Here is a 12,245-nt window from a genome sequence, read left to right on the forward strand (position 1 = left end):
TCTGCTCAGAGTCTCTCAAGGATACAGTCAAGGTGTCAACTGGGGATGAAGTCTAACCTAAGGCTTGACTTGGGGAGAATCCACTTTCACACTCACTCAAGTTGTGGAGAGAATTCAGTTCCTTGTGGTAGTGAGACTGAGGGCTTCAGTTCCTTGTTGGTTGTTGGTTAGAGGCTGCCCTCAGTTCCTAGGAATCACCTTCTGTTCCTTGCCAAGTGAGGTTCCCCCAAATGGTCACTTGTTTCATTAAAGCCAGCAAGGGAGTGAGAGTTCTCTCACAAGGCGGGCACTTCAAAATAAATAAATAAAAGATGGCTGTTTCAACCTTATTCAACATAACACATACATGTAATCACATACATCATGTCATCTTTGGTCACGCACACATTCACTGGGAGGGGTTAGGCAAGGGTATGAATACCTGAAGGCTGGGATCATAGGAGCCACCTTAGGGTCTGTCCATTACGTCATTCCTGGGTATATAATCTTCAGGTCCATAAGGGGATGTGTATTAGGATTTTCATTTTGAAGTTGTTTGTAATACTGAGGAGATGGAGGCAGTTAGAATCAATGGACTAAATATATCCACAGCTACCTGCATGGGTCTTTCTTTCTTCACTTTTTATTTATGCCATGTTAAAAAATTTTAATTCCAAAATGAAAATATCCTTATTGTTTTTTATCTGATTATAATAGTAATACATATTCATTGTAACTTTTTTTTCAGACAACAGAGAATAGTGTAAAGGGGAAAGTGACAGACCGTTAGTTATCTCCCCACCCAGAAATAACCATTGTTACCATTCCTTTCCCAGTATTTTCCCCCAATGGATGCATATACATTTTACCAAAATCTTATTGCCCTTGATGCATCATTTTAAATGGTTTTAAATCCTTTATGGAACAAGTTAGGGATAATATCTCTATCTGTGGAGAAACAAGTAGATATAGACAGTGAAATAGAGACAAACAGGATGGGGAGTTGGAGAGATGAAGAGAAAGAGTCAGAGACAGGGAGAGACAGATGGGGAGAGGAAGACATAAGGACAAAAAGAGAAACACAGGGAGCCATGGCGAGATGAAGAAATATACTGGCAAAGAGACAAGAAGATGGAGCATTTATTGAGCTCCTACTGAATGCCATTTTTATCAATTCTTCAAGACCACTCTGAGGAACGCTGCCTAGGAACCCTTTATGCAGATGAGGGGCTGAGACTTAGAAAGGGGAACTGACCTGTCCATGGTCACATCATCTGGATTCAAACCCATTGCCCTGTAAAGGGTCTGGTCCACAGTACTAGATCCTTAATTGTTTATCCAGTAAACGAGGTGATATATGTCTCCTCTCCAAGGAGGGAGTGAGGACTGGACTCCCATTCTACCCCCCAAACCCCCTCCCCCCAAAAAAACCCAGTGCCGTCTAGTCGATTCCGACTCATAGCGACCCAATAGGACAGGGTAGAACTGCCCACTGAACCATTATTTCCTGTTTGGCTGCTAGGAAAACAGCAAAGTCTGTTGCCCTGGCAACTGCCCTCCGACTGCCATGGCAACTGCCATGGCAGGCTCCGGCTCTTCACCTTGCCCCTTGGGCAACTCCATGGCGACCAGCGGGATGGAGATGCTGCCAGAGACCTGAGGCTGCGCCTGCGTAGAGTGGCGGGAGGGGATGGGCAGGTGAGGGCACGGTTTCCGGGCGCGCGCAGCCGCAGAGCACCGCAGCCTTGCGGGCTAGCACAAACGCTGCGCATTTGCCAGCCCATCCGCCCGTCCGGAGCCCGGCTCGCTGGCGCAGCATGGCGAGGTCGCCACTGCTCTGTGGGCCGCAGGCCGGGGGCGTCGGTCTCTCGGTGCTGCTGCTGTTGGGCCTACTTCGGCCAGTCCCCGCGCTGGGTACAAGGCCGGTAAAGGTGAGACTGCAGCCTGGCGCGGGTGGGGGCGGGGAGGAGGATGCCATGCCTAGGGTCAATGCCACCTGCCTCACCCTCGCTGAACCAACTCCTGAGGCATGCAGACAGATCGGCAAGAGTGGCCTGGGCTCCAATCGCCAGTCCGCGCCCAGGCAGGCAGTGCCGGCGCGCCCTAGACTAGGCTCCGCAGTCTCTCGGTATGCAGGGTGGTGGTGGCCGGGGCTCGGTAGGCAGCCACGCCCTGCCCACCCCTCCGCACCTCAGCCAGGCGAGGCCTCGCCTTGCCCCCGCCTGCTGCGCTGTCCATGGGACTTGGGCGCTTTAATGGCGGGTATGCGCTCATCGGTATGTGTATGCGTAATGTGATGACAGGGGTGCAAAGGTGTCCTTGTTAGTGTGCGTCCTTTCATGTGACCGCTTCCATACGTCAGTACGAAGATGCCGTTGTGCAGTCGGGTATGTAGTGTATGACAATGGAGATGTGATAATTGCTTCTGTGTGTGACTTTTTGTGGGTCCAATTGTTTTTTCAGTGACACTGTGCGTTTGTTCCTTATGTGCAATGGCATGGCGTATTGGCATGTCTTTCTGTGTGTTTGTGTGTGCGAATCAGTGAGATTTCGTTTTCCTTTGGGAGGGAGTGGTCTTTGCATCCCCGTGCGCACATTCCATTTTGGTTCTCTTGGGCTGAGTGCCTGAGATTTTGTATGTGTGTTCGTGAGGCTGCTTATCGTGGCTTCTTCGTGGAGCTGTCGCCGTGGGACGAGTAACCATGATTTCTCTGTGCTCCATTGTGTTTTTAAGGGTGGTGCATGACCTTGCATCTGGGTGGCCTTCGTAACTGCACGAGCAGCCATGTAGGTGAGCGAGTGCAGTTCCTTGTATGTGAATGTAGCCGTGTTGCGTTGCATAAGCGACATCTCAAAGCCTGCCAGTCCTTATGCATGCGTGCTTGAGGCTGGTGAATGTGTGACTCCCTGGGGGCTGAGGGGTGGTGGGTGCGCAAGCAAGGGCACCTAGAGCAGCATCCTCTTCTGGCTCTTTAGGACTGTCTGCATCAAGGATACTTAAAAAAAAAAAACAAAAAACTAAATTCCGTTGCCATGAAGTCAATTCGGACTCATAGCGACCCTATAGGACAGATTGGAACTGCCGATCTTTTGGTGAACAGCCATAGCGCTTAACCACTGAGACACCAGGGCTCAAAAAAAAAAGCCTATAGCACCCCATATTCCCAGCCAGCCTCCCATCCAAGTACTAACCAGGACCGACCCTGCTTAGCTTCTGAGATAAGATGAGATCCGGAGCGCTCAGGGTGGTATGGCCATAGGGGAAATTAAAAAAAAAAATTACATATTATATACAAATGGAAACCCTGGTGGCGTAGTGGTTAAGTGTCGCGGCTGCTAACCAAACCATCAGCAGTTCGAATCCCCCAGGTGCTCCTTGGAAACTCCATGGGGCAGTTCTACTGTGTCCTATAGGGTCGCTATGAGTCGGATCGACTCGATGGCAACGGTTTATATATATATATATAATATAACATAAAAAAATATATAACATATTTAACATATATGCAAGATGTAAGGAAAAATAAAATAACCCCACCCCGTGTACCCACCAGCCGGCTAAAAAGTAGAGCACGGCCAACAATTAGAAGCCCCTGTCCCCCATAATCATCATCCTGTATTTTCTGCTCATTAGTCCTTTACTTTGATTTGTAGCTTATCACATGTATATGTATCTCTAAATATATCGTTTAGCTTTTCCTGGTATAGAACGTCCTAGAAACGGAATCGCTCTGGGGATCTGGCTCCTGGGAATCAGTAAAGGTGACTAGGAAGTCATTGGCCTGTCTGGTAGTCTCAGGGAGTCCGCAGTGAAATTCTGCAACTTGCCCCCTCCCTTTTTTTTTTTTTTTTTTTTTTGCTTTGCAGCGGTTGTGAGATTCATCCATACTGTGCATGGCTGTAATTTGGTTTTTTGCCGCATAATATTTTATCCTATGCGTATGCCATGATTCATATATGCATTCTCCTGTCAGTGGATATTTTGTTTCCAGGCTTTTCTATGCCCCACCTGCTTTTATGCTATTAAGAATAGTGTTGCTGTAACCTTTAATGAATATGTGTCCAGTTGTATATGTGAAAAAGGTATTCTGGGGTGTTACACCCCAGGGGTGGGATCATGGGATATGTGCATCTTTTTAGACATTGCCAAATTACTCCTCAAAGTTATTTTGCCAATTTAATTCCCACCAGTAATTTTGCCATTTTTCTATATTTATGTTAACAGGTGGCATTCTCAGACTTTTTGATTTTTGCCAATTTTTTGGATGTATTATGCAGAGTATCACCTCAGGGTTATAATTTTCATTTCCCTAATTACTAATGACGTTGACTATATTTCATATGCTTATAACTCATTTCCTTTCCATTTCCCTGAAATACTTGAACATGTATTTTGCCCATTTTTGTATTTGTTTTTCTGTTATTGCTTTCAGGAATTCTTTGTATATTCTGGATATTGATTTTGTGTGTGCGTGTGTGTTGCAGGCATGTTCTCCCACTCTGTGATTTTACTTTTCATTCTTTTTATGGTGTCTTAAGATAAAAACAAATTCTTAATTTATTTTTATTCGTCTTTCCTTTCCATTCCCGCCCCCCCCAGATTTGGATAACTTGTTATTCCTGCATCATTTATTGAGGAATTCCATCCTGTCCTCACTGCTCTGCAGTGCCACCTCTGTCATATAGCAAGTGTCAATATGTGTATATTTCTGAGCTATTACTTCCTTCAGCTGTGTCAAATCTGCTGTTTAATATGTCCAAATGAGATTTTAATTTCATTTCAAGTGTATTTCTAGATGGCCTATGTATTTCTTTTTCAAATCTTTGTGGTCATTTTTGTGATATTTTATTTCTTACTCTTATTTTGGGTATGCTTTTATTTCTTTAAACTTACTAAAATTTTATCCAAACTGTCTGAACTGAAAATTCATCATTGGGTAACATATCCTACAGATAAACTTGCACACGTGCTAAATGATATATGAACAAGGTTATTCATTCCAACATTGTTATAAGAATAGGAAAAGACTGGAAACACCCTAAGCATCTACCAATTGTTGACCGGTTAAATAAACTGTTGTGCATCCATACAAAGGATGCTCTCATACATTTGGGGTAAAACAATAGGAACCTATATTTGCATTTGCTTATAAAGATACCCAGAAGGAGTGGCAATGGTAGGTATCACAACTATAGACTTTTCTATATTAATATATATTTCCTATAATCTATGAGTATAATCTACTTGTCTACATTAATAAATTTCTATATTATTGCTTGTAGTATTTTTTCAGTTGATTATTTTAGATTTTCCAGTATATAATTACATTATTTACAAATAGTGAGAATTTTACCTCTTTCCTTCTCCAAATTCTGTACCTCTAACTTCTTTTTCTTATCTAATTGCTTTAGCAGCTATCTGCAGAACACTATTAAATAATAGAAGTGCTAGGGGACATCCTTGTTTTGTTCCTGGCTTTAGTGGCAATGCCTATACGTTCAGTGTTTTTCCATTAAGCATTAGTGCTGACTTTTGGATCGAAGTAGATATTCCCCAGTGCCTTTGAAAATGTATTTTAAAATAACAAATCCAGTATTTTTAGCAGTTTTGGAGCGAGGGTGTTTTTTTCAGGACCGTAGTCCCTCAGATTACCAGAAGCGAAAGCTACATACCTGCAAGGCTTGCGTGTGAGTTTGGGCTTGCTGTGCGAGTTTTTATGTTGCTGTCATCATCAGATGTCTGAGAGTCTGGCTCCTGGTAGTCACTAGGAGTCACTAGGAGGTCTTCCGGGTGTCTGGAGGTCTTGGAAAGTCTGCGGTGGCCCTGGGAGTCAGCAGGAGCTTACTTGGACATCTGGAGGTCTCAGGGGTCTGCTGGGGACCCTTGGGTGTCTGAGGTTCTCCAGAAGTATTTGGAACTGCTCCTGGGAATCACTAGGAGGTCACCGGAGGTGTCTGAGGGATTTGGGAGGGGTCTTGAGGTTCCACAGAGGTATTTGGGAGTTTCTGGGGGCCTCTGCAAGCCCCTGGGAGTCACTAGAAGAGGGGTTTCTGGGAGGCTCGGGGAATCGACAAGAGCCTTTGGAGTGATTGAAGGTCTCCAGGGACCCTCGGGCAAGTTCTGGGAGTCACTGGGGTCTAGAGATTTTTGATGGTCTTAAGTGTTTCTGGAGATATTTGGAGGTCTCCAGTGACCTTAGGGAGCGTTGGTGGCGCAGTGGTTAAGAATTTGGCTGCTAACCAAAAGGTCATCAGTTGGAATCCACCAGCCACTCCTTAGGGAACCGTATGGGACAGTTCTACTCTGTCCTATCCGGTCACTATGAGTCGGAATCCACTCAACCGCAGCGGCTTTGCTTTGGTGGTTTGGAGTGACCTCAGGGGCGGGGGGAGGAGGACATGGTGCCTTTGGTGGCATCTGGGATATTTGAGTTCCGCAGAGATCACCGGGTTGGGAGTCCCTGGCTGAATGGATGCTGACGCACATCTTTTCCCCCCTCTCGTGTTCCAGCAGGAGCCCCGCGACCTGGGCGCACCCTCGCCGCCCATGGCTGAGACTGGCGCCTCCCGCCGGTTCAGACGGGCAGTGCCCGGGGGAGAGGCGGCAGGGGCTGTGCAGGAGCTGGCCCGGGCGCTGGCTCACCTGCTGGAGGCCGAACGGCAGGAGCGGGCGCGGGCGGAAGCACAGCAGGCTGAGGATCAGCAAGCCCGCATCCTGGCGCAATTGCTGCGTCTCTGGGGCTCACCCCGCCCTTCAGACATGAGTCTGGGCCAGGACGACGACCCCGACGCGCCCGCCACGCAGCTTGCGCGTGCCCTGCTCCTCACTCGCCTGGACCCTGCCGCCCTCGCTGCTCAGCTGCTCCCCGTCCCCGCCTCTGTGCTTAGAACCCGGCCCTCGGCCTACGATGACCGCCCCACTGGCCAGGGCGCCGAGGACGCCGGTGACTGGACATCCGACGTGGACCCTGAGCTGCTGAGGTACCCCGGCAAAGGGATGGGCCTGTGTCCCCGGAGGATGAGGCAGCGGAGCGAACGCTCTGGTCCTGGGAGGAGAGGGCATCCTGGGTCCCCAGAAGGGGGGCGAGGGTGTTGGAACCTTAGGAGGGAGCGGGGTCCTGGATCCAGGGTGTGGGAGCAAAGATGCTTGGTTGGGGGGCCAATGCGGGTCATGGTTTCCTGGTGCTGGGGAAGGGAGCTCTGATGCCCAGTTTCTGGAGGTAGGCGTGGGAGGTGGGGCTGCAGAATTTCTGGGATGGAAAGCGGGGTTGTTTGTCTCCTGGAAGCAGTGGGCAGGTCCGCAGGCCGGGTACCCAGGGCGGGGCAGGAACTCGCGGTCATATCCTCGCTGTATTCCACTCCGCTCCCACTTCAGGTACGTGCTGGGGCGGCTCCTCACTGGAAGCCCGGACCCCGAGACGGTGGGCACCCCGCGCCGCCTCCGCCGCGCGGCAGACCAGGATCTGGGCCCTGATGTGCCTCCTGAAGGCGTGCTGGGGGCGCTGCTGCGCGTGAAACGCCTGGAGAGCCCCGCGCCCCAGGCGCCCATGCGACGCCTCTTGCGGCCCTGAGCACCCGCGGAGTCTCGCGCGCCCTCTGACCCAGGACCGCCCACGCCTCTGACACGCAGACTGCTCCCCCTCAACACTTTGAGAGCGACCTACCCCAGCCAGCCCTTTTGCTGCCCTTTAACCCCAAGATCCCCACCACCTGGCCCCACAATAAATACTACATGAAGCAGCTATGTGCTTGTCATTGTGAGTGGCAGTGTCGAGGGGTTGGCGGACTGGTGGTGGTAACCGTCTTTAGATCAGGGCAGAAGGGCCCCTGCCCTGGGTCCCACACTTTAGAGACACATCCCACACCATATCCCCCCAGGCTAGGCTGCTCCTCTCTGGCGGAGGGATCCACATGGACAGTGGCAGGGCCAACCCCATCCTGTGTGACCTTCTGGACCTCACTCAGGTACCAGGGTGCCCAAAAGGTTTTGAGCAGTGTCTTCTGGGGATCCATCCTCCTGAGGGCCAAGGGGTGGTCAAGGGATGGCATGAGAGCAGAAAGCATGGACCCTGCTGGCTGGGCTGTCCAGTGCATACCTAAGAGCCCTGGAGATGTGGGCAGGGCCCTGGGGTGGGAAGAGAAAAGGGATGGGTGGAAGGCCAGGGGTCAGCTCTCCCAGCAAAGTCACATTGTGGCATGGAACACTGAGGACTCTGAGAAATTAGAGCCTGGAGGTCCAGGTCATTAACAAAGTGTATTTGTCAAGGTAGGAGGAGAGGATAGATTTTGTTAGCTTGGTTTGCAATTTTTGAATATTTAGTTACATACTATAGAGGCCCTGAAGATATTGGGAGTTTGTGTCGTGGTAGCTGGTCTGTGACCATGGCCTGTGCACTGGCTATTCCCTCTGCCCCCAGATATCCACAAGTTTTTATCCAAATATCACTACTCTGTAAGACTTTCCTTGACCTCCTTGTCTAAGGAGCATCCCTGTCACTCTTTATTCTGTCACTTGCCTTTAATACATAGCCTGTAACACTACCCAACCTTATATCACATATCTTTTTTTTTTTTTTAATTTTCCTTCACCCCACAAGAATGTCATATCTACACATCTTGTTCACCTCTATATACCTCCTACCCAAAGCAGGGCCTGGCACCGAAATTTCTTGAATGAAAGAACTCTCATAATTCAAGTAACGTTCTACCCCGTTTCACCCCCACTCAGGTAACACTTGGCACAGAGGCAGCTTTGAAACCTGGGGACACCATTTATTTAATTTTACACAAAATCTCTCAATTTGACATAACACAACCAACACTACACCCCATGTTAACAAAAATCTCCTCAACCGAATGAAAACTTCCCCAAGACAGGTGTCTACCTATTCCCAGTAAACGAAGGTGTCCCATGCAGCTAGTTGCTCTAGGGGTTTCATGTCAAAAGAATCAATGCCCTAGGCAGGGGGAGGGTTCGCTTTTCTTGACCAAGATCTTCAAGCCACAGAGCAGCCACAGTGGCACATGACCTTCTTGTGCCGGGCCTTACGCCCACCTGCTCCTTCCATGGCCTCTTTTGCCATTGCCTCCTGGACTCTCTGGATCTCACGGACAAGCAGAGCAAAGGCCTCCTCTACACCTTGGCGTGTCTTGGCCGAGGTCTCCACGAAGGGGGCCCCCCAGCTCTGGGCGAGAGCTGCAGCAGCAACATGAGCATCTCCAGCGGTGGTCACGAGGTCACACTTGTTGCCCACCAGGACAAGAGGCTGGGCATGGTGAGGGCCCCAGGTGGCCCGTATTTGCTGCAGCTGGTCCAAAGAGGAGGGGTCATCGAGGGCGAAGACACCCAGCACACCATCACTGATAGCCACGCACTGGTCACGAAGGGCTCTATGAGTTGCCTGTCCTGCTGTGTCCAACACATTTAGGATGTAGCCCCCACAGCCGAGAGCCACCTCCTTCCAGTAGGAATCCTGGATCGTTGGGTCGTGGTCCTCCACAAAGCAGTGGTGGTTGAGCTGGATGGTCAGCGCACTCTTGCCCACACCACTTGCACCCACCACCACTGCCTTGTACTCAGGCAGCTTCTGGTCACCTCTGCAGCGTGCCAGAGCCCTGTGGGGCTCCTGAGAGTTAGGGCTCCATGTGCCCAGGCCTAGGTCGTGGGTTATGGGCAGTGCCATGCTCCCAGTGGGCAGCTCAGGGAAGAGATGTGGACAGCAGACCCTGCAAGTGGGAAGGGAAGAAAGACAAGCGGGTCGGGGGGTGGATAGGTTAGGTGAGATAATTTGTGGTGAGGGGACAGCTGGGTGCCATTGAATAAACATTAGTGAGTGCCTAGTGTGTTCTAGGAAACTCTGGTGGTGTAGCGGTTAAGTGCTACGGCTGCTAACCAAAAGGTCGGCAGTTCAAATCCACCAGGGGCTCCTTGGAAACCCTATGGGGCAGTTCTACTCTGTCCTATAATGTCGCTGTGAGTTGGAATTGACTCAATGGCTGCAAGTATGGGTTAGTGTGCTAATCACCTATACCAAAAAAAAAAAAAAAACTCCAATCACCTATATGCTGCATAAATTACTTCTGTTTATTGTCTCTATATCTCTTCCATAGCATAAACTCTGTAAGGGCAAGGATTTTTTAGAAACCTCTTTTTTGAGATATAATTTACATACCATAAAGTTCACCCATTTAAATTGTACAATTCCATAGCTTTTAGTATATTCACTGAGTTGTGCAACTACCACCATAATCTAATTTTAGAACGTCTTTGTTACCCCGAAAAGAAACCCATTAGCAGTCACTCCCCATGGTGGAGGGAAAGGATTTTGTGTTGTGTTCACTGTTGTACCCTTGCCCAGCACAGTACCTGCCTTGCAGTATGCGGCCATCCCATACCACCGACCTTCAGAGAATTTAGGTTCTAGAAAATGGAGACTAATGCTAAACCAAACAAATAGGTGAATTACGCAGTCTGTTAGCCATCATCATTGTAACTTAAAAAACCAAAACCAAACCGATTGCCATCAAGTCGATTCCAACTCATAGCAACGGAGTAGAATTGCCCCATACGGTTTCGAAGGAGCGGCTGGTGGATTCGAACTGCTGATCTTTTTGTTAGCAGCTGAGTTCTTAACCACTGTGCCACCAGGGCTCCAATGTAACTTAAAACCAAAAAAACCAAACCCAGTGCCGTCGAGTCGACTCCGACTCATAGCGACCCTATAGGACAGAGTAGAACTGCCCCATAGAGTTTCCAAGGAGCGCCTGGCGGATTCGAACAGCCGACCCCTTGGTTAGCAGCCGTAGCACTTAACCACTACGCCACCGGGGTTTTCCCAATGTAACTTAGTCTTTATTAATTATTTAACATACATTTATTGAGAACCTACTGCATGGCAAAGACACAAAGGTGAAAAAATTTAGACAAAAAAAATTCCTCGTTCTCGTGAAGGTTACATTCTAGCGTGGGACTGTTATGGATTGAATTGTGTCCCCCAAAAATGTGTGTCAACTTTGCTAGGCCATGATTCCCAGTATTGTGTGGTTGTCCACCATTTTGTCATCTGATGGGATTTTCCTGTGTTGTAAATCCTACCTAACCCAGACCTCTATGATGTTAATGAGGCGAGGCGGGATTAGAGGCAGTTATGTTAATGAGGCAGGACTCAATCAACAAGATTAAGTTGTGTCTTAAGTCAATCTCTTTTGAGATATAAAAAAGAGAAGTGAGCAGAGAGACCGGGAGACCTCATACTACCAAGAAAGTAGTGCCGGGAGCACAGTCTCTGTGCTGAGAAACTCCTAGGTCAGGGGAAGATTGATGACAAGGACCTCCCCCGAGAGCCGAGAGCCGCCGCGAGCCGCGAGCCGCCGAGAGCCGAGAGCCGCCGAGAGCCGACAGAGAGAGAAAGCCTTCCCCAGGAGCTGGCGCCCTGAATTTGGACTTCTAGCCTCCTAGACTGTGAGAGAATAAATTTCTGTTTGTTAAAGCCATCCACTTGTATTTCTGTTATAGCAGCACTAGATAACTAAGACAGGGGCCCAGACAATAAACAAGATAAATAAGTTAAATATATTTTGGTGATAAGCACACAGAAAGTGCTCGATTAATGTTAGGCATTATTATTATCATTCAATCCTCATTCATTAATTCAAAACTCTTACTGTATGTCAGGATATGGCAGTGAACAAAATAGATTGAAATTCTTGCCCTTGTGAGGATTATATTCTGGCAGTGAAAAACAGAGAATAAACAAGACAAATAAGTAAATTATCTTGCTATTAGAAGGGGACAGGCACAGCAAGTGCTCGATTAGTGTTAGTTATTAAATCACCATTAATGCATCCAACAAACATTTATGTGCTTTAGTTCAGTGCGGGCCTCAGTAAGTGCTCCATAATAACTGTTATCACAACTCTCTCTGGAAACCTGTGAGCAGTGGCAGGTCGGGGGAAGATGGTGGAAGAGAGGTGCCCATGGGAGGTTATGTTGAGTTTGGGATCTGGAGTTTAGGGTTCCCAGAGGCAAGATCTCTGATGGAGCTCCAGCTGCAGGGTCCTCAGCCCAGAGAGATAGCTGAAAATGATCACGGGATGTGCTTGATCAGGAAGGGGGAGCATAATGAGGGAAGAAGTAAGCAGGGGACAGAGCCCCAGGGGTCCCAAGATCCGGAGGAAAGAAAATGGGAGAAAACAGAGCTGGGAGGACAGACTGAGGGGAGGGAGCGAGGAGTAGCAGTGAGGAGGCCACTGCAGTACTCCAGGCC

General features: G+C 48.8%; 2 protein-coding genes and 1 pseudogene across 3 annotated transcripts; 1 reads left to right on the forward strand and 2 right to left on the reverse strand.

Annotated features, from left to right (window-relative positions):
• The first annotated feature begins 1,667 nt into the window (after nt 1–1,667).
• Nucleotides 1,668–7,716, forward strand: PCSK1N (proprotein convertase subtilisin/kexin type 1 inhibitor). Of its 2 annotated transcripts, none has more exons than XM_049872909.1 (3): nt 1,668–1,910; nt 6,491–6,960; nt 7,355–7,716. In XM_049872909.1, the coding sequence occupies exons 1-3, from the start codon at nt 1,797–1,799 to the stop codon at nt 7,548–7,550; spliced, it is 780 nt and encodes a 259-aa protein (XP_049728866.1). In that variant the 5' UTR covers nt 1,668–1,796; the 3' UTR covers nt 7,551–7,716. The 2 variants fall into 2 exon arrangements, with proteins under 2 accessions (XP_049728866.1, XP_049728867.1); XM_049872910.1 differs by having other exon boundaries at nt 6,494–6,960.
• Nucleotides 3,123–3,241, reverse strand: LOC126069786 (uncharacterized; annotated as a pseudogene).
• A 1,259-nt stretch (nt 7,717–8,975) lies between the features above and the next one.
• On the reverse strand, nt 8,976–9,662 carry ERAS (ES cell expressed Ras). Its single transcript, XM_049871486.1, has one exon. It carries the CDS (start codon nt 9,660–9,662, stop codon nt 8,976–8,978), a length of 687 nt encoding a protein of 228 aa, XP_049727443.1.
• Between the last annotated feature and the right edge of the window lie 2,583 nt (nt 9,663–12,245).

Source organism: Elephas maximus, chromosome X, assembly GCF_024166365.1.
Source record: "Elephas maximus indicus isolate mEleMax1 chromosome X, mEleMax1 primary haplotype, whole genome shotgun sequence".
Classification (NCBI taxonomy): domain Eukaryota; kingdom Metazoa; phylum Chordata; class Mammalia; order Proboscidea; family Elephantidae; genus Elephas; species Elephas maximus.